Source organism: Trichomycterus rosablanca, chromosome 18 (assembly GCF_030014385.1).
Source record: "Trichomycterus rosablanca isolate fTriRos1 chromosome 18, fTriRos1.hap1, whole genome shotgun sequence".
In the NCBI taxonomy this organism is placed as follows: domain Eukaryota; kingdom Metazoa; phylum Chordata; class Actinopteri; order Siluriformes; family Trichomycteridae; genus Trichomycterus; species Trichomycterus rosablanca.
Genome location: NC_086005.1, coordinates 7460252 through 7483929, shown reverse-complemented (window position 1 = coordinate 7483929; position 23678 = coordinate 7460252). Strand labels below are relative to the sequence as shown.

General features: G+C 38.9%; 1 protein-coding gene across 1 annotated transcript in view; it reads left to right on the top strand.

Annotated features, from left to right (window-relative positions):
• Window positions 1–23678, top strand: part of plppr1 (phospholipid phosphatase related 1) — a 39314-nt gene that overhangs the window by 1732 nt on the left and 13904 nt on the right. Inside the window, exon 2 of the mRNA XM_063014135.1 lies at window positions 14269–14360. Coding sequence (XP_062870205.1) covers window positions 14301–14360 — 60 coding nt within the window. The 5' untranslated portion in view covers window positions 14269–14300. The remainder of the gene's footprint in view (window positions 1–14268; window positions 14361–23678) is intronic.

Below are 23678 nucleotides of genomic sequence, written 5' to 3'. Positions count from 1 at the left end.
TGTGCAGCTCTGGTGAATTCCATGCCCAGGAGGGTTAAGGCAGTGCTGGATAATAATGGTGGTCACACAAAATATTGACACTTTGGGCACAATTTGGACATGTTCACTGTGGGGTGTACTCACTTATGTTGCCAGCCATTTAGACATTAATGGCTGTGTGTTGAGTTATTTTCAGAAGACAGTAAATCTACACTGCTATATAAGTTGTACACTGACTACTCTAAGTTATATCCAAGTTTTAGTTCTATAGTGTTGTCCCATGAAAAGATATAATAAAATATTTGCAGAAATGTGAGGGGTGTACTCACTTTTGTGATACACTGTATTTACAGATGGTATTTGATAGTAAAGCAGCACTTATATAGGTCCTGTGCATGGGGCATGTATTTCACTGTTGAGAAAAGGGTTCCATCTAGGACCCTAAATGGTTCTTACTCTTTTGGCGCAGCTTTTAAAAGTCCAGAATGCTAAATAATGGGTCCCCATTCCTTCTTGATTGAATGATCCCTGATGTTATCACCTAATAATGCACCACCAATGCCATGTTCACGTACTAATGTGCAGGGTTGTGCAGTAATGGAATATTGTGTAATAATAGTATGCATAATACGTGTTTACCATAAACAATGCTTCATTTGATTCAATGATTCATTTTTACTTACAGTCAGAGTAACTGTGGGTCCACCCAGAAACATTAAGGGCAAGATGGGAATACAGCCCTTACATATTTACTTACTCAACTCATTCGCTCACTCACACCCTGGGAAAATTAAGAGCAGTCAATCCACCTTCTGCATATTTTTTTTTGGATGGAAATTGGGTGTGTGAAGGAAATCCACATAGACATGTGGAGAGCATGCAACACTTTTTACAGACATGTATTGAATGCATTGATTGACCCGAGGTCCCCAGAACCCTTGTTGCTGTCAGGCACCCACTCTACCAGTTGTGCCAATGGGCAGCCAGTCCATATTCAGTTCATAACAAATGGCATTTTTAAACAGAAATATTCAGAATACAATCATTTTAGAAAAAAAAAGTTATATAAAAATGGTACAATAAACATACACTTGCTCTCACAGACGGTTGCTATATGCATGGTTGCCAGGTGCATAGCTTTGCCATGGAAATTGCCTGCTCTTTTAACCCTGAAGTTGAAAGTTGTTTATTATTTTGCAATTGTTATTCATTTGTTATACATGTTTCAAATCGGTACGCAATTAAGCATGTAAAAAGTCAACCAATTAATCAGACAGACAAGACACACTCGAGCTTGACTACTGCCAGCCCTGCTAAATCTGAATACCACTTTTACTTTCCAGCAATGTGAGGTAGGCTTTCCCTCAACAAGCAGTGCACTATGCCAAGATTTAAAGAAATTCTGGAAGAAATGAGGATTGTAATGGAGGTCATTCTGAGCAGAGAATTATTGTAAAATATATAATTCAATAAGACAATTGAATTCAAAGACAATTCAAAGACTCACCTTGTTGTTTCTCAAGCCCTTTGGGATAACGTCTTATGGACTAATACGTCAAAAGTGTATGTTTTTGGAAGACTTGAGTCCCATTACATCTGGCATGAATCTAATACAGCATTCCACAATAAAAAAAACTTCCTACTAGCAGTCAAACATGGTTCTGGGTACTGTGATGCATTACAGATGTTTAGCTGCTGGCGCAAGAAAGCTGGACAGTTCCAGTCTTCTAGTTCCAGTCACTACATAGAACTGTGTCCCAGACCTCTGCAGCCCTCTCCAAATTCATTCAGGTGTATTCCAGTCAACCCTTAACTGTGCTTCTTGGTCAGGAGTGGCATGTGTTGTCTGGTCAGCAAGTTCTTGGCTATTAAGTGATCTTTTTATGATTGCCACTGACACAATTGATAAGGCCTTTGGACTAAATTTTGGGCTTTTTCACGCAGCTGGTTTGCTGCTCCACCATAAGTTTGGAACTTCCAGTCAATACTCCTACAATGATTTTCAATACAATGATTACAAATCAATACAATGATTTTCTAGGAATGGTTAAGGTATTAAGAATCTTCTTACACCCATTGCCATTTTAGCACAAGGTCTATGAGGTTATAGTATGTTTCAAGTTTGAAGCAAGAAGAAGAAAGATTGTGTTTTGGAGCACTGTTAGCACGTAAGCAGTCTTGGTCCATAAAGATGGGGATAGATTAAAAATCGAACAGCATCTAGAACAAATTCAATGTGAACAATACTGACAGAAACTTCTGGATAAACTTAATATTAGACACTCATACTCACAGGGTTGGTCTCACCCCTTGGTGTTGTGGTTCCCTTGGCGATGCTACATGTGCACTTCGGATTATTATTTTCATTTATGTTCCTCGCACTGTTATTGCTGCTTGGTCCCTTGTTGAGTGTTTGTTTGCAGTTTGCTGCTAGAGTATTTTCTGTTCAGTATTTCTGAGTTTTCCTTTTTCATATTTCTTATTGTCAGCAGTTTGTTTATTTAATGATGATTTTGTCTGCACACACGTGTCCTGCCTTATCTGCCTATACCATACAGTGAAATATGCGATACAATTATGGCTGTTTATGAGGGCGACACTGCTTATTGACCCTCTGCCCACTTTGCTTACCTGCCTGCATTTGATTTACTTGACTTTTGCAACACCTATCCTTAACCGGCTACTGGCTTCCACAGAGGTTCCAAGTGGCCATCACTAAGCCATCACTGGTTCCAGCTGGCCCTCTAGTTTTGTAGCTGGCTCAAGCTGACCCTGCGAGTCCTGTCACTGGGACTAGAGGGCAGGCAGTGACTGGTGACAGGACTAGAGGTGACTACAGGGTCATCTATGACCAGAAGCATGACTTGAAGTGGGACAAGAGGGTGACCAGTCTTTGTATTGATTTAGCTGTGCACTTGCTTTCTGCACCTACGTGTCCTGCCTTATCTGCCATACAGTGAAGTATGCGAGAATTAATTATGGCTGTTCATGTGGGACAAGAAAGAACGTCAACCCTTGCTCCAGATGCCATTGTAGCATTTGGTCAGTCGCAACTTTGCTGTATGCCTCCATTTGGCTCTCTGCTTCCAGTGCCCACTTATGATGTTGCCTCATATTCATCAACTGCTGGGGATGTAATCCCGCTTTCAGCGCACACTGTGGACATTGCCCTGCTTCCTGCCCTTGCTAGGGACATCTCTCAGATATCTCTGCCATCTGAGGATGTCAATCTGCTTATTGACCCTCTGTCCACTTTGCTTTCCTGCCTGCATTTGGGTCACTTGACTTTTGCAACACCTATCCTTTACCAGCCACTGACTTGAGGTGTTACCACACTGCCACCACTAAGGTTCCAAGTGGCCATCACAAAGGCATTACCCAGCTGGGTATCTAGTTTTGTTGCTGGTTCAAACTGACCCTGGGACTAGAGGGTAGGCTGCGACTGGTGACAGGACTAGAGGTAAGACTTCAGGGTCAGCTGGGACCAGCGGCATGACTTGAGGTGGGACTAGAGAGCGACCAGTCTTTGTATTGATTTAGCAGTGCACTTGCTTTCTGCCTCATGTTTCCTTAGCATGAATACATACAAACAATGTTGCAGTTGTCTCTAAAAATTCTAAACAATATATAAAGTTCCTGTTTTTAAATGTTTGGTAATTGAAGAACTGTATTAAATTACCTTAGTACTGGGACAGTTTTGGAAGAACAAGTCAATGTACTGGCTGATCACTCATGAGTTATGTGTAATGAAATCCCTGGATGTATTGGAAATCTGATAAAGTCTGCACGATCTTGTCTGCAAGATGTTGGGGGCAATGGAGACCAGTCTACAGTGCAATCTAGACCAGACGCTAGATGATTAATGACAGTCTGCACAGTGAAATACCCACCAAGTTCTCCCTTTTCTTATACTATAATTCTCTTTGGCATCTAATCAGAAACACCTCAGTCATGATTTTAATCAGCTTGTACCTGAAGTGCATATGCAGAGATGCAGCATTCCTTTAGAAACGAAATACTGGAGACATGCTGATTTTCATGTGAGCTGCTAATGAATTCTTATTATTAGTAATAGCTGATGAATGAGAATAGGTATTGACGGACCTGGTTCTCAAGGCGACTTATTAATAGGCTGAGCTTAACATTTACGCCAGTCAAAGGATTCATGCCCAGTTCCTTGTTAGTGTTTCTATATTTCGGAAGCAAATGTCTTCTTAAATGTTATTGTGTGATGAATCTTTATAATAAGCACAGTTTATTTATTTAGACAGGTAATGTTCTCCTGGCATGCGGGGATGGTGCTGTGGTCTATTACTCTAGCCCACCATGGTGCTATTGGCTGGGCAGGAATCTACACAGACATATATCATGTGAAATCTGTAACTCCAAAGCATCTTGAATCCTCTGGTGGAATACTTTACATACAGCCAGTGCTTGGCATTGTACATGTTAATCTTAAACTTGGTAGCATGGATGCATTCCCATCCATAAAGCTTTTGATTAGTTTTTATGCTAATGTTTTTGCTTCCAGAGATTTCTGGTGGTGAGTAGTTGTTCACTCAGTTATATCACTTGTGGTTGACCAGGGCAGCTTTAGTAGGGTAAAACCTGATTTGTTTGTTTGAAATAAAATCAAGTAGGAAAAATAAATGAATCTGAGTGAATTTGGCTTGGATTGTTCTGTAGTAAGTTGGAGGTTAATAAATATTTTTTGCATTGCAACGTTGGTGTCAGAAATACTGTAAAACTTGTGTGTATGCCGATGTATTCTGATATAAACTATATTATGCCCCTGTCCCACCATTTACAATGCCTCCCCTACGTTTCCCTTCACCCCGTATCTTGCGTTCTCCTTGGCTGTTCGACAAAACGCTCATTGCCAGTCGGGGAACTCGGATCCAGATATTTGACAAGCTAGATATATTTCTCCAGTCGCTCAGATCGAGTTGTTGAGTAGTTCACACATAGCGATTGAGAGCCGAGTTTCAATCGCCGAGCGAACGCCGAGTTGCTTCCGAGCCGGCAAATCTAGCGCCGACCAGTCGGGCAAAAATCGTGTAGTGTGAACTAGGCATTACTTTGAGGTTAGTTATTTAGTTGGGTTTTTTCCCCCATGTTAGCAGTGTAAGTTGCTTGGATACCTATACTGATGTGGTCTCAGTATTATATTACATTATATAATATTATATTAATATATAAAATATTTTATATAATTTAAAGTGAGACCACTCCAGTATGGGTATCCCAGCAACCAAGGAAAAAAGACCCAACCAAAATCTACCCAAAACAAACAGACTTAATGTACCAAAGATGGCAGTTGATGTCATCATGTTGGCCATGGGGTAATTATGTCACACTCGCAGCATGTACCTGATCATGAATTCTTCTCATCGTCTAATGACATCAGTATTACCTCAGTGCTTCCTCACATATCAATATTCATTAGCTAATGAGAAGAGTCATGATTAGAGAAACTAGACTGATTAGAGAAAGTCAATGGGACACTGTTGTCATAAGACACTAATATATAATGGTACACTGGTTTAACTGTTCTTATTATTGCTGATGAGGTACACAATAATCTGAAGTACACAATGAAACAGAATTAGAAAAAAACAGAGCTAGTTTTGCCTTTCTCTTGCTGTTCAGGTAATAGACATGCCCTTCACTCCACAACAATCTTCACTGCTCACAAATAAAATATTACAGACTTCCCTGCTACACAACTAGCATTGTATTTAGTTACAGTATGCTTTTTCGGTTCCACTTGTAACCATTAAAGGTTTGTTTACAACCTCATCCACATGGTCAGGCTAGGACTGGGAGATTTTTTATGCTGAAAACAGTCTACTATTATGATACAGCTGCCACTTGATCCCTAAGTTCCGAGTTAGCATTGAAAATAGCTCTGGGTTAGCATTAATTTAACTTGTGATCGGCCTGAGTCAGAGTTAGCAAGCTTAGCTACTGGCCCCTGTAAACAATAAAAACACAACATAAAATACACCGATCAGCAATAACATTAAAACCACCTTCTTGTTTCTACACACACTGTCCATGTTATCAGCTCCACTTACCATATAGAAGCACTTTGTATTTCTACAATTACTGACTGTAGTCCATCTGTTTCTCTGCATGCTTTGTTAGCCCCCCTTCATGCTGTTCTTCAATGATCAGGACCCCCACAGGACCACTACAGAGTAGCTATTATTTGGGTGGTTGGTCATTCTCAGCACTGCAGTGACACTGACATGGTGGTGGTGTGTTAGTGTGCGTTGTGCTGGTGTGGGTGGATAAGACACAGCAGCACTGCTGGACTGAGAATAGTCCACCAACCAAAAATATATCCAGCCAACAGCGGCCGTGGGCAGCGTCCTGTGACCACTGATGAAGGTCTAGAAGATGACCAACTCAAACAGCAGCAATAGATGAGCGATCGTCTCTGACTTTACATCTACAAGGTGGACCAACTAGGTAGGAGTGCCTAATAGAGTGGACAGTGAGTGAACACGATATTTGAAAACTCCGGCAACGCTGCTGTTTCTGATCCACTCATACCAGCACAACACACACTAACACACCCTCACCATGTCATTGTCACTGTGGTGAGAATGATCCACCACCTAAATAATACCTGCTCTGTGTAGGTCCTGACCATTGAAGTACAGGGTGAAAGCAGGCTAAAAAGGTATGTAGAGAAACAGATGGACTACAGTCAGTAATTGTAGAACTACAAAGTGCTTCTATATGATAAGTGGAGCTGATAAAATGAACATTGAGTGTAGAAACAAGGAGGTGGTTTTAATGTTATGGCTGATCAGTGTATGTTTACATACTCTAGTCAATCTAATTCAGGGTTCTGGCTGATTTGAGAGAGGGTTGTTAGATTTTTATGTTATGATTTAAGGTTTGTTTATAAATAAACTGCAATAGTAAGTGCTTCCAGCATTGACAGTTGTGAATTGTGAAGCACGGCCCCTTTAACATTGCATGTTCACATAGTAGAATAAAAGGTGCAACAAGTTTAACTTTTGCTTAAAATTTTTTGTCTAGTTTATCTAGAGAATTTTATCCTCACTGAAAGTTAGTTCTGTAAAATCATTAATCATTGCAAATCCTTTTGAAATGTGCACAGATTTTTGCTTTTAATAACCTTTTGTGACCGAGTTTTGAAGTTCTAAAAGATCACATGGCTACTCTCAGATACTATTTTAGCTTAAGGCAAACCTTGCTGTTATTGTCCGTCACTACTTCCACAAAGAAAAAATCGGTCAGCACTCAACATATTTCTATGCCAGCTGTCTTGAAAGTGTCCATGTGAAGCTCAAAGCCCATTATTGTGCTTTTACTGGTGTCGCATTACCCCAGTGGGTTAGTGATGTGGGTCAATATGTGAGATGTGGCGTAGTTAATCCCTTGAGACAAGGGCTGGATCAAGAGAGAGCAAGAGATACACAATTATCCTCTAGAGACAGGGGTAGAGGTATGCTGTATCTGAGGGGAATGGTACAGGTCAAAGTATTATTAATCTCTTATCACAGCACACATACAGCATGTGTAGTATACACTGTTAATCCAGAATATTTCCTAAAGATTAACCCTGATAATAACCCACCAGTATTCTAATGCATTTTGTTTATGTTGGAATTAGAAATTACAGGTAATGAATATTATTTTGGGCACCGTGTTGCATTTGGGATCCTTGAACCATACATTACATGTACTACATTATATTTTATCTAAATTTATGAATGAAATATTTTATATCAACTACAGACTACTTTCGTATAGGTATACCAGCAATCCAACCCAACTAAGACCCACCCAACTAAGATTTCCCATTCCGGGGAATGGTACAGGTCAAAGAATTATTAATCTCTTATCACAGCACACATACAGCATGTGTAGTATACACTGTTAATCTGCATGTTTCTAAATAATTCACTCTGATAACTCACCAGTACTCTAATGCATCTTGTTTATGTTGCAATTAGAAATGACGTGTAATGACGTGCCCATCCCAGCCTCTCAACGGGTGCAAGGCACACAGCAACACCCTGGACGGGGCGCCAGTCCATCGCAGGGAAGACACACATACACACACATACACACAGCCATTCGCCTATAGGGCAACCCAGTGTCTCCAATCAACCTGACTGCATGTTTTTGGACTGTGGGAGGAAACCAGAGCTCCTGGAGAAAACCCACGCAGACAAGGGGAGAACATGCAAACTCCGCACAGAAAAGACCCGGACGGCCCCATAATGATGTGTAATGAATATTATTTTGGGCACTGTATTGCATTTGGGATCGTTGAGTTTTTTTTATTTTTATTTTTTATTTTTATTTTTTATTTATTTATAAATTTTTACCCCTTTTTCTCCCCTTTTAGCGCATCCAATTGTTCAATTAGCATCGTGCTTCCTCTCTGTCTATGCCGAACCCTGCCCTGACGGAGGTGATTGAAGCTAACCCGTGTCCCCTCTGAAACACGAGCAGCAGCCAGATGCATCTTTGCCACCCACACATTGACGAGTTTTGGCGCCACCTAGCGTTGCATGCGGAGAGACACACCCTAAGGGCACCCTCTCCCATCTCTGTGTAAGCGCCTCCAATCAGCCGGCAGAGAACGCAATCGCATTCTGACAGAGAGAGACCCACATCCGGTTCTTTGTCCCACCCCCCACATGAGCAACCGGCCAATCGTTGCTCATATAGCCACTCAGCTTCGAACCGGTAAAGCAAGGCTGGATTCGATACCACGCTCTCAGAATCCAGCCCTGGTTGCAGCGCGTTTCTTTTTACCGCTGCGCCACCTGAGCGGCTGGATCGTTGAGGTTTTGTGTGTGGATGAGGGCACTTACATAGAATGATAAATCTAAGAAAAGTAGCAGTGAAGTTAGATATTTTAGATACTTTTCCTTTATGATGATAAAATAGGAGTCCATTATTCCCTTTATTTGTGGTTCACAACAATGCTGCATGGCATACAAAACAGTTCCCCATTTTCTGAAATATTTGCCAACACGTACTTTGACCTGCTTATACTGCATGCAACATCAAAGTTGTGATCTCTTCAGAAATGATTAGCATTGGTTACATTTCTGAGAATTTGCAAGGACAAAATTCTGGACAGACTAAATGAACTTTTGAATATTTGTATGTGTTTTTTCTGAAGTCACAGGACAAGATATGCAACTGGCTCACCGATGCTGAGCTTGTGCAGGCAGTAGAACACTTTGCTAGTCAATATAAGTTTAAATGTCACATCCATAACCTTTGAATTGCCCAAATGTAATACAAGCCTATTTGTAATGAGAATGAAGCATGTCTAGACCATTTCATAAGCCACTATACACCGATCAGTCATAACATTAAAAACACCTCCTGGTTTCTACACACACTGTCCATTTTATCAGCTCCACTTACCATATAGGAGCACTTTGTAGTTCTACAATTACTGACTGTGGTCCATCTGTTTCTCTACATACCTTTTTAGCCTGCCTTTACCCTGTTTTTCAATGGTCAGGACCCCCACAGGACCACCACAGAGCCGGTATTATTTAGGTGGTGGGTCATTCTCAGCACTGCAGTGACACTGACATGGTGGTGGTGTGTTAGTGTGTGTTGTGCTGGTATGAGTGGATCAGACACAGCAGCGCTGCTGGAGTTTTCAAATACCATGTCCACTCACTGTCCACTCTATTAGACACTCCTACCTAGTTGGTCCACCTTGTAGATGTAAAGTCAGAGACACTTGCTCATCTATTGCTATTGTTTATCTTTTAGACCTTTAACCTTGGTCACAGGACGCTGCCCTCGGGGCGTTGTTGGCTGGATATTTTTGGTTGGTGGACTATTCTCAGTCCAGCAGTGACAGTGAGGTGTTTAAAAACTCCATCAGTGCTGCTGTATCTTATTCACTCATACCAGCACATCACACACTTACACACCACCAACATGTCAGTGTCACTGCAGTGCTGAGAATGAACCACCACCCAAATAATACCTACTCTATAGTGGTCCTGCGGGGGGTCCTGACCATTGAAGAACAGGGTGAAAGCAGGCTAAAAAGTATGTAGAGAAATAGATGGACTACAGTCAGTAATTGTAAAACTACACAGTGAGTGTAGAAACTAGGAGGTGGTCATAATGTTATGCCTCATTGGTGTATCTCCTATATATGGCTCAAGCAGCTGCTGATACTTCTCCCAAAGTACTAAATTAATAATATCTCATTTGATTTAAATCCAGAATGCCAATCCAGTCTGATAAAGCAGTGTTTTATAAAGATGTTATGATTTATACATTTTAGACATCATAAAGCAAGTTGTCTATGAAAAATGAGGGAAATAGTTTGACTAATGGTGTGGTATAGTTAGGAAGAGAAGTGTGAGTGAAGGTGGATTGTGGGTGTAAATTCCCCAGCAGCATTACACAGAATTAAAATAGAACCTCCCTGCTGAAACTGTGGCAGTAAAACAATAAATCATAATGACTTTATTATTCACAGTGAGTCATATTGGTATTATGTACAAAAATATTTACCTACACTTATTTGTCTGGCAAACATTGTAATTAAAATCAACTTAAATTAAGGTAAAATAATTAAGAATATATCCATTTGTATATATGTTAATGGGTAAATGTTAATCTTTGCTACTCCTAGTGCTTGTTCTAAAACCAGCATGCCTTTAAAGTGTTTTTAAGAGAGGAATCATTAAAGGAACAGATGTGGTTCTTTATTTATGAGAACAAGCATTATAACAGATGTGGAGTTTCACAGTGAGGTGAAAACAGACATTTATATACATAATATATGGCCAGAAAATTATGCAGACGCCTGATCATAAGCTTGTTGGACATCTATTTTTAAACCCATGAACATTTGTTTTTATATTGATGAGAAGGCCTGGATGTTTCAGTTCATTTGTTTGATTGGGTTGCAGTCAGGGCTTTGTGCAGGTTACCACTCCAAACCATGTCTTTATGGACCTTGCATTGTGCACAGGACACAGTCATGCCTTAACAGGGAAGGATTTTTCTAAACTGCAGCTGTAAAGCTGTAACCATATGATTTTTTAAATCATAAAATGTAAAAATGTTATACACTTACAACAATAGTAATTGTTGTGGCTGAAACACCTGAGCTCATTAATTAGAATGGGTGTCCACATACTTTTGTCCACTTGGTGTATTTAGCGGCATCAAGTTCTCTGGGCTCTGAGGCATCTTGGATGGACCATCACACAGTGGAAACATTGTTGTAAGATAAATCAGTATTTTAGATCTTTTTGGAAGAAATAGATGCCATGTGCTCTGGACCGAAGACAAATCGGACCATCCAGACTGTTATCAGCAACAAATCCAAAAGCCAGGGTCTGTCATGGTATGGGGCTGTGTCAGTGCTGTTGGCAAATGTCATTTACACTTCTGTAATGGCAGAAGAAAATTACTTTGAGATTGTAGAGCAACATATGCTGCCTTCAATACGACTTTTCCAGGGACGTCCATGCATTTTTCAACAAGACAATGCAAACCACATGCTGCAGAAGAAGAGGGTACGGGTACTAGACTGGCCTGACTGCAGTCCTGAACTGTTCTCAATAGTGTGTAGAGATTTTTAAAATAAAATGCTACAACAACAATCCTGTACTGTTGCACACCTTAAGATAAAATAACACATCAAACCTTTCATCGCTTGGTACCCTCAGTGCCAAAATGTCTTGTAAAAGTTGTGAGAAAGATGGCAACATTGCAAAGTAGTAAATGCTTTACCGTCCCAGCTTTATTTTGGAATGTGTTGCAGGACTGAAATACAGGAACGAATATTAACAAATATTAGCAAATAAAAAGAAGTTGAGCAGATAAAACATGAACTATTTTGGGTTTATGCTGTCTGCAGTGAAAACAAAGTCAGTAAATGTAGTAAGCACTGCATTTGTTTTTCATCTGCAATTTCCATGCTGTCCTAACTTTTTCTGATTCGGGGCTGTGCAATAAATTTAGATTCTGTTTACAGGATGCATTGATAAAATTAAAGTTTACCGTGTAGTCCTGTTGCCGCAGTGAGGTGGCACAGCTGTTGTAAAATGTCCAACTACATCTGGTTCAGTCTGAATTAAGGATGTAGAAGGCAGGTGACGGTGAGAGTTTTCTTCTTGTGTCTCGGTAGTATTTGAATCTGCTAAAGGAACTGGGTTGTTTTTATTATTCACTTTCTCTTGTTAAAGGGCAGAATTGATTTAGTTTCCTCAGCTGTTTGTCCAGACACCTGCGAATCGATGCTATTTAATTACAAACAAAATAGCTCGACATGTCAGTGCTGCAGTCTGTCATTTTTGTTTTTGTACTTTTGTGTTTTGGTTTTTACATTTGGTCTGGTACTCTGTCTATACCAAAGCAGCATTTGACCACCTAAGCTTTGACATGATCATGACTATTGTCACATTGACTACACATTCTACTGTAATGAACTGTTTTAACACTGCACAATGGTTAATGAGCATATCAAAGGAAAAAAAATTACTGGAAAATCACTTCTGGATCGACAAACTAGATCAGTTAAAAGGTAATTTATATTTAAAAGCATGCCGGAGGAAACTAAATAATACTGATGTTATCCTAACACTAATATCCTTATACCAACTCAAAAAGATTTAAAGCAGTTTAAACATTCTCTCTATCTTTTTTGGACAAGAACTTAGTGTTTGTTGTGGATTTGGCTACATTATATGATTTAGTCCAGAAACTCAATTTTTTTTTTTACTACAAACTGAACTAAAGAATGAACTCCCGCTTTACGTTTTAAAGCTGATCATTATCTTTTAATTAAATTTCTTCTAATTTATTTCGTATCCTAGATGTTAAATCCTAGATGATTGAATTAATCTAACTATCCTTTAGGCCATCCAAGGAGGACAGGTTCCTGTTGAGTCTGCTTCCTCTCTCTAGGTTTCTTCCTTATAATATATATTTTTTTTCTTTTTACTTTTTGCTTGTTCACTAGAGGTTATTGTACCTGAATTTTCTATAGTTGCTTTAAGACTAAATCAAATTGTAAAAAGCATTATACAAAAAAAATTTGATTTCATTTTGACCTGACTTAAAACACTACATGGCAAAATATATTTGATAGCTTGTTGCATGTTCCATTTCAATCTTATAGGCATAAATATGGTGTTGGTGGACGTAGTTAACCTATCTAGTCAAAAGAGCATTTTGTGAGATAAGATACTAATGTTGGAGAGGGCTTGGCTCACAATTAAAATTCTCATCATCAAAATAGTCAAACCATGCCTTTATCGACTGTGTCCACAGGGGCATAGTCATGCAGAAACAGATAAAGGCCATTTATGAAGTGTTGACACAGATTTGAATGATTTAATACATTATTTAATACTTACGTTAACTCAGTAATTAGTAGGCATGTAAACATACTTTTGGCCATATATTTATATTTGTATACAACAATATCCAATAGACTTGGACTGCAAACCTCATCTGCAAAGCTTGCAGCAGTCTGGGATTCATCTCATTAGGCGACAAGAACAAGCCTACTTACTATATACATAATGCCATTCAAAGAATATATAAAATGCATTCAAAGAATGCCATCTTTGTACATTTCAGTTTGTCCAGCTTCTTATTGACAAGTGGTCACCTGTAAGCGCTGTTATTTTAGAGCACTAATAGCAATAACAATGTCTTTGTCACAAAATGAAAATATACACAAGCGTACAGTATCACAAAGTTGGAAAGCTCACTGCTATGCCACACACAAACTGTTTGTTGGGAGCTTTGTGGATTGGGTGCACAGGGATAAACAGTTGCATGCAAACCTAATATTATGTGGCATTATGTGGGTGGCAGAGCACCTCACCACTGGACTGGTAAGTTTATGCTTCTTGATCTGTCAGTAAATTCTGGGTTTGCTGCCAGGAGAACACTGACCGAAAATGTAGTACTAGCTGTAACGGTGCAAGTACAAACTCACAAGACATTGTGGTTGTGTTTAAATTTGAAGTGGAACTTTGAGGCACTTGAGGTATGCCAAGTAAAAGTAATTGCCATTGATGTTACCTTATTAAATTCTCTGAAAGAAGTTTTGGTTCATGATTAAACTTATGACTTACATGTTAATGTTATCTTTATCAAGTTTCAGTGGTCTTTCTCTCTGTTCCCCTAAATTTATTTTTCTTGCCAATTTCTGAGTATTCTGTTGTGACGTATTTCATCCATTCATAAATTCACTTTGCAATAACTGAAATTCATTTTTTTGTCCTTAAGACTGTCATAAACCTGACTGTGACTGAGTTGAAATGGCGTCGGACAACACACAGCGCAGTTACTCCATCATACCCTGCTTCATCTTTGTGGAGGTAAGTGTTTGATCTTAGATTTAAATATATGAATGCTTATTTGTTTCTAGTCTATTATTTTACTACCTTTTGATTTTCTGTTGGTCCTTTATTTTCTGTACTTCAGAAATTGGGTTGATGTTGCCTGTGTAGTTGTGAGACGGTGTTCACAGTGGCTGTTTTTATTGATTTAGTTGTTGTTCAGTTCCCTTGATCATTGATGCCTGTCCACACTTCAAAGCTGACTTCTTACTGAGAGATTCTTTGCATATCAGCTGTTCATCGAGCAGGTGTATTGTGATGTGCCTGCTATTTCAGTGTTGCTGAAGCTAATGAAGAGGTTATACAAAAAGCAGACATTGTTTTATCTCAAGGGTGAACACACTTCATACTTTGTGGCAGTAGTTTGGACCTGTTCCTGTTTTAGCATGACTGTGTATTTTTGCTTAAAGTGTGGTCCAGAAAAACATGGTTTGATGAGTTTGGAACTCAAATGGAATGCAAGGAGCCCCGACCTGAACCCACTGAACACCTTTGTGATGAATTTAAACAATTAATGGGGATTATTTCTTGCCAGGATAAGTGATCAGGCAGTTTTAATATTTATTAATCCAACTTTCTGCTTGGTAGAGATATTGTTGTATTAGATTTGGCTATTTTTTTTTATTTTAGAAGTTTATCAGATGAAATGCGAATGAGGGCTAATACTAATTGGGTCAAGTCCATCAACTGTATTTTTAATTAATTTTTTCAGTAATTTAAGATACTTAATTATTGAGGAAATGGTTACCCTCAATGTTATTTTCTGGGTTAGTTTCTGTGTGATTCCTTTTTCAATTTATGAAGTAGCTTCAAATGTATTTTAATATGTATTAGAAAGTCCAGGTTCTTCCACATGTGAATATATACACCGATCAGCCATAACATTAAAACCACCTCCTTGTTTCTACACTCACTGTCCATTTGATCAGCTCCACTTACCACATAGAAGCACTTTGTAGTTCTACAGTTACTGACTGTAGTCCATCTGTTTCTCTACATACTTTTTAGCCTGCTCTCACCCTGTCCTTAAATAGTCAGGACCCCCACAGGACCACCACAGAGCAGGTATTATTTAGGTGGTGGATCATTCTCAGCAGTGCAGTGACACTGACATGGTGGTGGTGTGTTAGTGTGTGTTGTGCTGGTATGGGTGGATCAGACACAGCAGCACTGCGGGAGTTTTTAAACACCTCACTGTCCCTGCTGGACTGAGAATAGTCCACCAACCAAAAATATCCAGCCAACAGCGCCCCGTAGGCAGCGTCTTCTAACCACTGATGAAGGTCTAGAAAAGGGCCAACTCAAAAAGCAGCAATAGTTGAGCGATCGTCTCTGACTTTACATCTACAAGGTGGACCAACTAGGTAGAAGTATCTAATAGAGTGGACAGTGAGTGGACACGGTATTTAAAAACTCCATCAGCACTGCTGTGTCTGATCCACTCATACCAGCACAATGCATGTCATTGTCACTGCAGTGCCGAGAATGATCCACCATCCAAATAATACCTGCTCTGTGGTTGTCCTGTGGGGGTCCTAACCATTGAAGAACAGGGTGAAAGCAGGCTAAAAAAGTATGTAGAGAAACAGATGGACTACAGTCAGTAATTGTAGAACTTCAAAGTGCTTCTATATGGTAAGTGGAGCTGATAAAATGAACAGTAAGTGTAGAAACAAGGAGGTGGTTTTAATGTTATGGCTGATCAGTATATATAATTATAGAGATTAGAGAAGCAACAAAGCTATTCTTTTTTTAATAACAATAAAAGCATTTTTCTACAAAAGAAAATAATCATACTAATGGCACAGCATGCTAACAAAGGTCTGTGGCTGTGCCATATGGTGACATATGCTAGCTGTCTTCCACTCCAGGTTACCACTCTGCAGGAGCTGGATGCTTTCCACCTTCAGGCGGGTTCTTCCTGATTTTGTGGACAGTAGCCATGAGAGTAGCTCAGCGGTCTGTACACTCTCAGAAGATCCACAGCCTATTATTAGCACATGGATTGTCCAAAGCTAGCTCGATAGATTAATGCTCTACCTAGAGTTCAATTCTAGGTTATAGATCAAATCAAATGGATGAAGATCTGGTGCTATAGGAATGCTAGATTTAGTGTATTTTGTTGGACATCTTCTTGTATTATGCTGTGCAAAAATCTTATTTTGCACATGAAGCTGTTGCATTATGGTCCCCTTAAATGCATGGATCTCCCAGCAGACTTCCAAAAAATAAAGAAATAAAATATATATGAGCGTTCTGTAATACACTGCTGAGTAATGTTCTTGGCAGCATTCACAGGTTCCTACCTGAGCCATCTGCTACTGCCTGCCGTTTAGACAGATTTGGAAAAGCTTGAAATAGAAGAGGTGAACCACATGACACTGGTAGATTTCTAATTGGAAGATGATTCTTTATAACTGCTAGCACTTTTTCTTGGGAACACCCTATGATATCATTCATTTCGAAGCTTTTTAAGTATGAAAGTTTAGAAAAAGCTGCAATTATTGAAGACGCCTTTCTGTAACTTAAGAAGGAATGGTTACAGTATCAAAAAGAATAGAATATTCATGTCAGGATAGTCATGCTACACACACCACTTCTGGATAAGTTGGGACATTTTGTAAAATGCAATAAAAGAATCTGTACTTTGTTCATTTTGAAGCTTTTTAAGTATGAAAGTAAAAAAAAAAAGCTACAATCAATGAAGAAGCCTTTCTGTGACTTAAGAAGGAATGGTTACAGTATCAAAAAGAATAGAATATTCATGTCAGGATAGTCATGCTACACACACCACTTCTGGAAAAGTTGGGACATTTTGTAAAATGCAATAAAAACAAATCTGTAATGTGTTCATTTTGTTGAACCTTTATTTAAAGGTGCAAAAGAAAATTTATCAATATTTTTGACCAAGTAAATTGTATTTTGTCACTATAGACACATTAAATTACATTTAATGCATGTAACACACTTGAAAACATTGGGACATGCATGATTACACTGTTCATTGTTTAGGAACTGTGAATACTAACTGTTGTAGTTTTGAAAGTGCAATTTATGCCCATTCTTGCTTAATACCAGACTTTAGCAGACATCAAATTCAGAATTTGTTGGTCAGCCAAAACAATAAAAGTAGTTTTCTTTGCACTTTTGTCAGTTAAATAAAGCTTCAAGAGAATAAACTAATCACAGATTCTAGCTTGCATTGCGTTTTACAAAATGTGGCAAAATTCTCCCTCTTGGCAATATTTTTTGCCATTACGAATTGAACTGTCTCCTCTCTTTCTAACTTGGTTCTTTCTATAAATGACATCAACGTCAAACCTTCAGTCACCGTACGCAATCTTGGTGTTCTGTTTGATTCTCTTCTGTCTTTTGAACCATACATAAAATCTCTATCCAGGTCTGCTTTATTCCATCTTCATAATATTGCTCGTACCCGCCCTCTATTGTCCTCTAGGGCAGCTGAGACACTGGTCACTGTCCTTGAGCAGCTGCTCATTAATAAGTGTATACTATTTAAAATTTTGCTTTTCACATTTAAGGCACTTCATGGTTTAGGTCCTGTTTATTTGTCGGACCTTCTCAAGTGCTACACTCCATCCCGGAATTTAAGGTCATCAGATGCTGGTCTCCTGGTAGTTCCCAGGTTCAGGCTGAGTACTATGAGCGGTCAATCTTTTAGTGTTGCTGCCCCTTCGCTCTGGAACTCTCTTCCTTCTTCTCTGTGTTCCACTTCTTCTCTCTTTGAATTTAAAGCTCTCTTAAAGACTCACCTTTTTTCTCAGCATTTTCTCACTTCATCTTCTGCTATTTCTGTGTGATTGTTACTTTTGTGTGATTGACCTTGGGTTTTGTGAAAGGCGCTATATAAGTGTAACATTATTATTATTATCATTAGACAGTTGAACTGGAAGGTGAGTAAAGGAGGCGTATCTTATACATGGATTCTGTACCTGACAATGCCAGCAATCAAACAAGGTGCATCTTAGTTCCAATGAATAACAGAAATACATGGTTGTTCTTTTAAAGAAGTGGGGGTGTCTGTAGCTTTCAGTCCCAGTAAAGGAGACATGGCCTCTGTATTTGTCAATTCCAGTAAAGGAAGCCTGTGTACCTGTCATAAGTTAACCGAAGACTTTAGGTCCCTGTACTTGTCAGTCCTAGTAAAGAAGACATGGCTGCTGTACCTGTTACTTCCAGTGAAACCTTTTGCATCTGCTATTTACCCACATAACAACCTTCCTAGTTCAATAGATTTGCTACGCCCATTGGTACAATCTTGGTTTACATACCTAAGACCCCAGTAATATAAATATTAAAGCTGGAAAACCTTGTTAAAACACAACACTGGTATAAAACCATTGGTCCTGAAGTGTTTTTGTTTGCTTAATGTGGCATTATTAGATCTAATCCTATTCTTACTTCCTTACCACACTTTGCCATGTCAACCACGAAGTTTACGGTCACACTTAGTATTCCTCTGCATTGTTTACAGCTGCATGGTTCGGCCCAGAACAGCTGCACTACAGTGCACAAAGTGAATAATTCATGGCTTGGAGCTGTGCTGTTTACTCTTTATGATCCAAATGCTGAGTTTAATTGTGTAATAATACAGGCAGAGAATTAATAGAGAATAATTTGTTAAGAAATCCTTTACATCATTAAAATATCAGCATCTATAAATACAAATAAAATATTATTAATATTTTACGATGGATTGAAAATTTCTCAATAGCAGGGCTGCAAACTGCAAACACTATGTTAGCTTACATTTATTTGATTATTGAATATACCACAATATTCAACATGAACAATGCATTTATTATGGAAATTACATTTCTAAAGTATTATGTTTTGATATGAACATCTGAAATTACACGACATATACGAGCATAATAAAAAACGCATCACCAATGATGGAAATTTTTTTTTTTTTATGCACTCCCATCTAAAAGTGATAGAGGACAATAACACTCGAAGCGTGTTCCTTATGTCCAGTCTAAATTGTTTGTTTGTTGTATGTTTGTTTATTAGGATTTTAATGTCATGTTTTACACTTTTGGTTACATTCATGACAGGAAACTATAGTTAGTCATTACGCAAGATTCATCAGTTCACAAGGTTATATCAAACACAGTCATGGACAATTTTGAATCTCCAATTCACCTCACTTGCATGTCTTTGGACTGTGGAAGGAAACCGGAGCACCTGGAGTAAACCCACTCAGACACGGGGAGAACATGCAAACTCCACACAGAAAGGACCCAGACCGCCCCACCTGGGGATCGAGGCGACAGTGCTACCCACTTTGATTTATTCTTTCTGTGCGGCCCGGTAATAAATGGACCGGTGGTTGGGGATCGCTACAGTAAATGACAACAATACACAAACACATTATAATACTAAGCCGTGATTATGATATAAACTGTAACAAAACATGGGCAGGATGGTCACCCAGATTGCACATGCTGAAATAGGCTTTTACTAGCAATGTCCAGGTTCTGATCTTACAAACCGTGCACGTTCCACCTTTCTGTCTGTTTGGTTAGCTTTATATTTAGTATTGTACTGACCCCTGGTGGAAGGAAATGGGCTGTAAAGTCTCTCTTTCTCTCACACACACAACACACACGAGTGATGTGATGAGTAAAGCTCTGAGTGGTTGTAATTCTTGGCTATAAAGCTTTCTGTTGGACACCATGTCTGTGTTCTTTCAACACCATCTGCTGAATTACAGCACAATATAACATTATGATTAAACCACAATGTGGATAGCAGGGATGTAATTAACCATCATTACCAAATCATATTGTTTTAAATCATTTACAATGATATCAGTGATTGTCATTCTGCATTTACTGTAAAATACAATTATATACTAATATTAGGCTTGTCTAGTAGGGTGGACATACTGTAATGTGTGATGTGTTGCTTGACACAGCAGGTTCCGGTGGTGCTGCACAGTCCAGGGTCCCAGAAATTAATTATACTGCATATTAGGGGCTCTTAACATTTTGCACAAGACACATATAAACATAATGCTTCTGGAGAGCTGCCGCTGATAAAATGGTTGAGGACCATATTGGTTGTATATCCTAAAATGTGTGGGGCAATGCATATTCAGTAAGACATGTGCATGTCATAGTCAGGGAAACATGAAATGTTTGGCTGAAGGTAGTTACTGGCAGTATGTGTTTTGAATAGAAGATATGGGCTCGAAAGCATAAATACCTCAGTGACACCTGGGTTGAAAAGGGGTGGTCACAGGCCAGTGTGGAAAGTGGTCCGAGTAGGGACAATCAACGAACCGCTGATGGGTTGTAGATGCCAAATAACTTGAGCCTATGGCATCTTCTATGGGACAAAAGCCCTCTTGTCAAATTACAGATTATTTTAATACTGGTTTCCACGTGAATGCTTCACAACACACAGTGCACCATGGGCTGCATGATTACAGGCCAGTCAAAGTGCCCATGATAACAGCTGTCCACCACTGAAAGCATCTACAACTGGCACGCAGGCAATGACAATGGAACAAGACACAAAAGCAATTAAAGAAGGTTGAAGCCTTGACCAAAGAATCCTGTTTATCCAAGATGTGGACAGCTGGGCACAAGTGGATTGTTTACCAGTAGATGATATGGCACCAGGATGCACTGCAGTATGATTCAACTTGTAATGTATAGAAGTTAAACGACCTGCAGGTGAGAGTGCTAGTGGGTTGTGTTGCCTCATTCCATTGGTTTGAATGGCCTGAGGCTAACTGTGTTTGCTTAGTAAGCGAAAACTGTGGTGACGTGTAAGTAGTGCATTGAAATAATCTGCCTTATGAGTTTGATGTCTTATTAGAATCCTTCATACTTAGGCAGCTGCTCACTAACTAGGTTTTTAGACAGACCCCATGTCTCATCTCGGCGAGTCTGAGCTGCTCTGACAGCATATTAGGCAGGTGTTTTGACTTATCAGTGTGTGAGTCTTAAACCTACTGATCAGTTGTTATTTGGACTGTGTACCATTTTCAGCATTGCAGTTAGGTGTGTATTATGTGCAGCAAAGTTGTTGGGATTTTTTTTACCTTAGTCTCTTTATTGGGGACACACCCTCGTAGCATTTGTTGTAGATGTGATTTGTGTGTTTTAGTCTTTATCTAGTCTTTTACAGTGAACATTTTCTGTTCACAGGATGCTGTTGGCTTTATAATTTTGGTTGGAGCACTGTTCTTCTCTCAGCACTGACAGTTAGGTGTTTAAAAGTCCTAACAACACAGTGCTGAGAATGGTCCACCAACCGAATAGCATCTGGTCAGTAGAGATCCTATGGGGGGCCCTGTGGATTAATAAACGTGGTATAGAGGGTGACAACATTTACAGAACAACAAGTGGGGTAACTGTGTACTCACATTCATTTGTATGCTAAGTGTACCTTATTAAATCATCAATGAATGTACATGAACGTAGGTGTGTGCAGGTGTACATAATACCTAAGTGGTTGGCGCGCATATGTATATTTTACAAATCCACGTTTGGATGGTAATATATATACCTTTAGAGTGGTATTAAATAATATATTACCACTTTAAAATGTGATCTTACAGATGCAGATTATGTGAACAATTCCAAAAATTGGTGAACAGTTTTATGTGCACTTTTTGATCTCAAGGTGTTTTCAGTACAATATCAGAGAAACATTTATTGATTTTTTTATATTTGTTTTTATTCGGTACAAAACACGGTTGTTTTCTGTAGGACAGAACATGCACTCAGCTTTCTGTGTAATGGAATGCATGTCTTGCTTGATTAGACTAATGCTCCTAACCCAGGGGTATAAAAAGCAGTTTGTATGTTCACTTTTTTCACTAATGGAGCTCTGTGCTCGTTCATGGATGAATAGTTCAGCTTGCATTAACAGGATGACTGCATGGAGCAGTGCGCTCTCCAATCAGATTTGTCTTTTTAGGCATAACTAGGCAGCGGGAGCAGGTGTGAACCCCCAACTTCATATCAAATTAAAATCATGCACAGTTGCAGACCTGCTCTATTATAGACCATTCGTTTTGATTCTGTTTGTTTGTTTGCTTCTTGATCTCCTCGTTTATCCATGCACATAATGCCCCATCTCCCAGAATCCAAAACTATTACATTTTACCTATAGTGAAATGGAAGTATTAAGATACAGCTTTCTTGTCATTGGTTTATATGCTGGTACATGATTTACGTATTTTGTAATTTTAGTTTGTATAACTTCGATGAGAAAGTACACCATTGTACATTTATTGTACTATTACGCCCACTACTGCTCCGATCCATTTTTGAATCTCAGCAGTGCTGTAAGCTGGTTGGGTATCTACACAGACATGATTGGAGCATCCAAATCTCCATGCCGTGGTGTGCTTGCTTATGGTTTATGGTCACCAACCATCATTCTGCTCCATACAGAGCTACCAATTTTTTTTTTTACCTCTTTTGTAGATTATTGCCTTGAGGTATAGTTGTATATTCTGTTGCATTATACTTTGGTTACCTCTGTCCAAATAGTAATAATATATACAGTACATTCCAAAATCTTGTGAAAAGCCTTCCCAGAAGAGTGGAGGCTGTTATGGCTACATGGAAGGTAGTTTTGGTCAGGAGTCTACATATAATTTGTTGTATAGTGTATCACCCAGCCCTAAATACACATATAGTAAGTTACTAGTCCATTTTTGCTGTATTATGGGAAACATGTTTGTCATGTAAAACTTTTTATTATGGTATGTGTTCCTAATATAGAGACTAAGGTCAAAAATCCCAAAAACTTCGCTGCACTTAATACACTCATTGCAATGCTGAAAATGTTCCACAGCCCAAATAACAACTATGTAGGTTTATAATTACTGATAAACACACACTAATAAAAAATGTCAGAATTTTAGTAGATTTTTCGGTATGTGTAGTACATCGTTTTTCAAACCCTGGGGTCACGACCCTTAAATGGGTCGCAAAGCTGAAAAAGTGGGTTGCAGAGAAAAATAATAATAATTAAATGAACTTGTACACAGATGCCAGGCTGTGGAGGCTTTATGTTACATATTGTAAATCATAGTAGGACCAGATTGTGCTGAGAGAGTAAGACGCATTGTTTATGTTGCCTGGGTTGCGTTAAAAATCATGGACAAAATGTGGGTTTACTGTAGGTATCAATTAAGAACACTTTTTTAAATTATTCTGTGTGAAGTTCAACATCAGATGCATTCAAACAAAAGGATACAGCTACATACTGTACAAAAAAAATCTATATTTTAATAAACTGTGTTTTAAT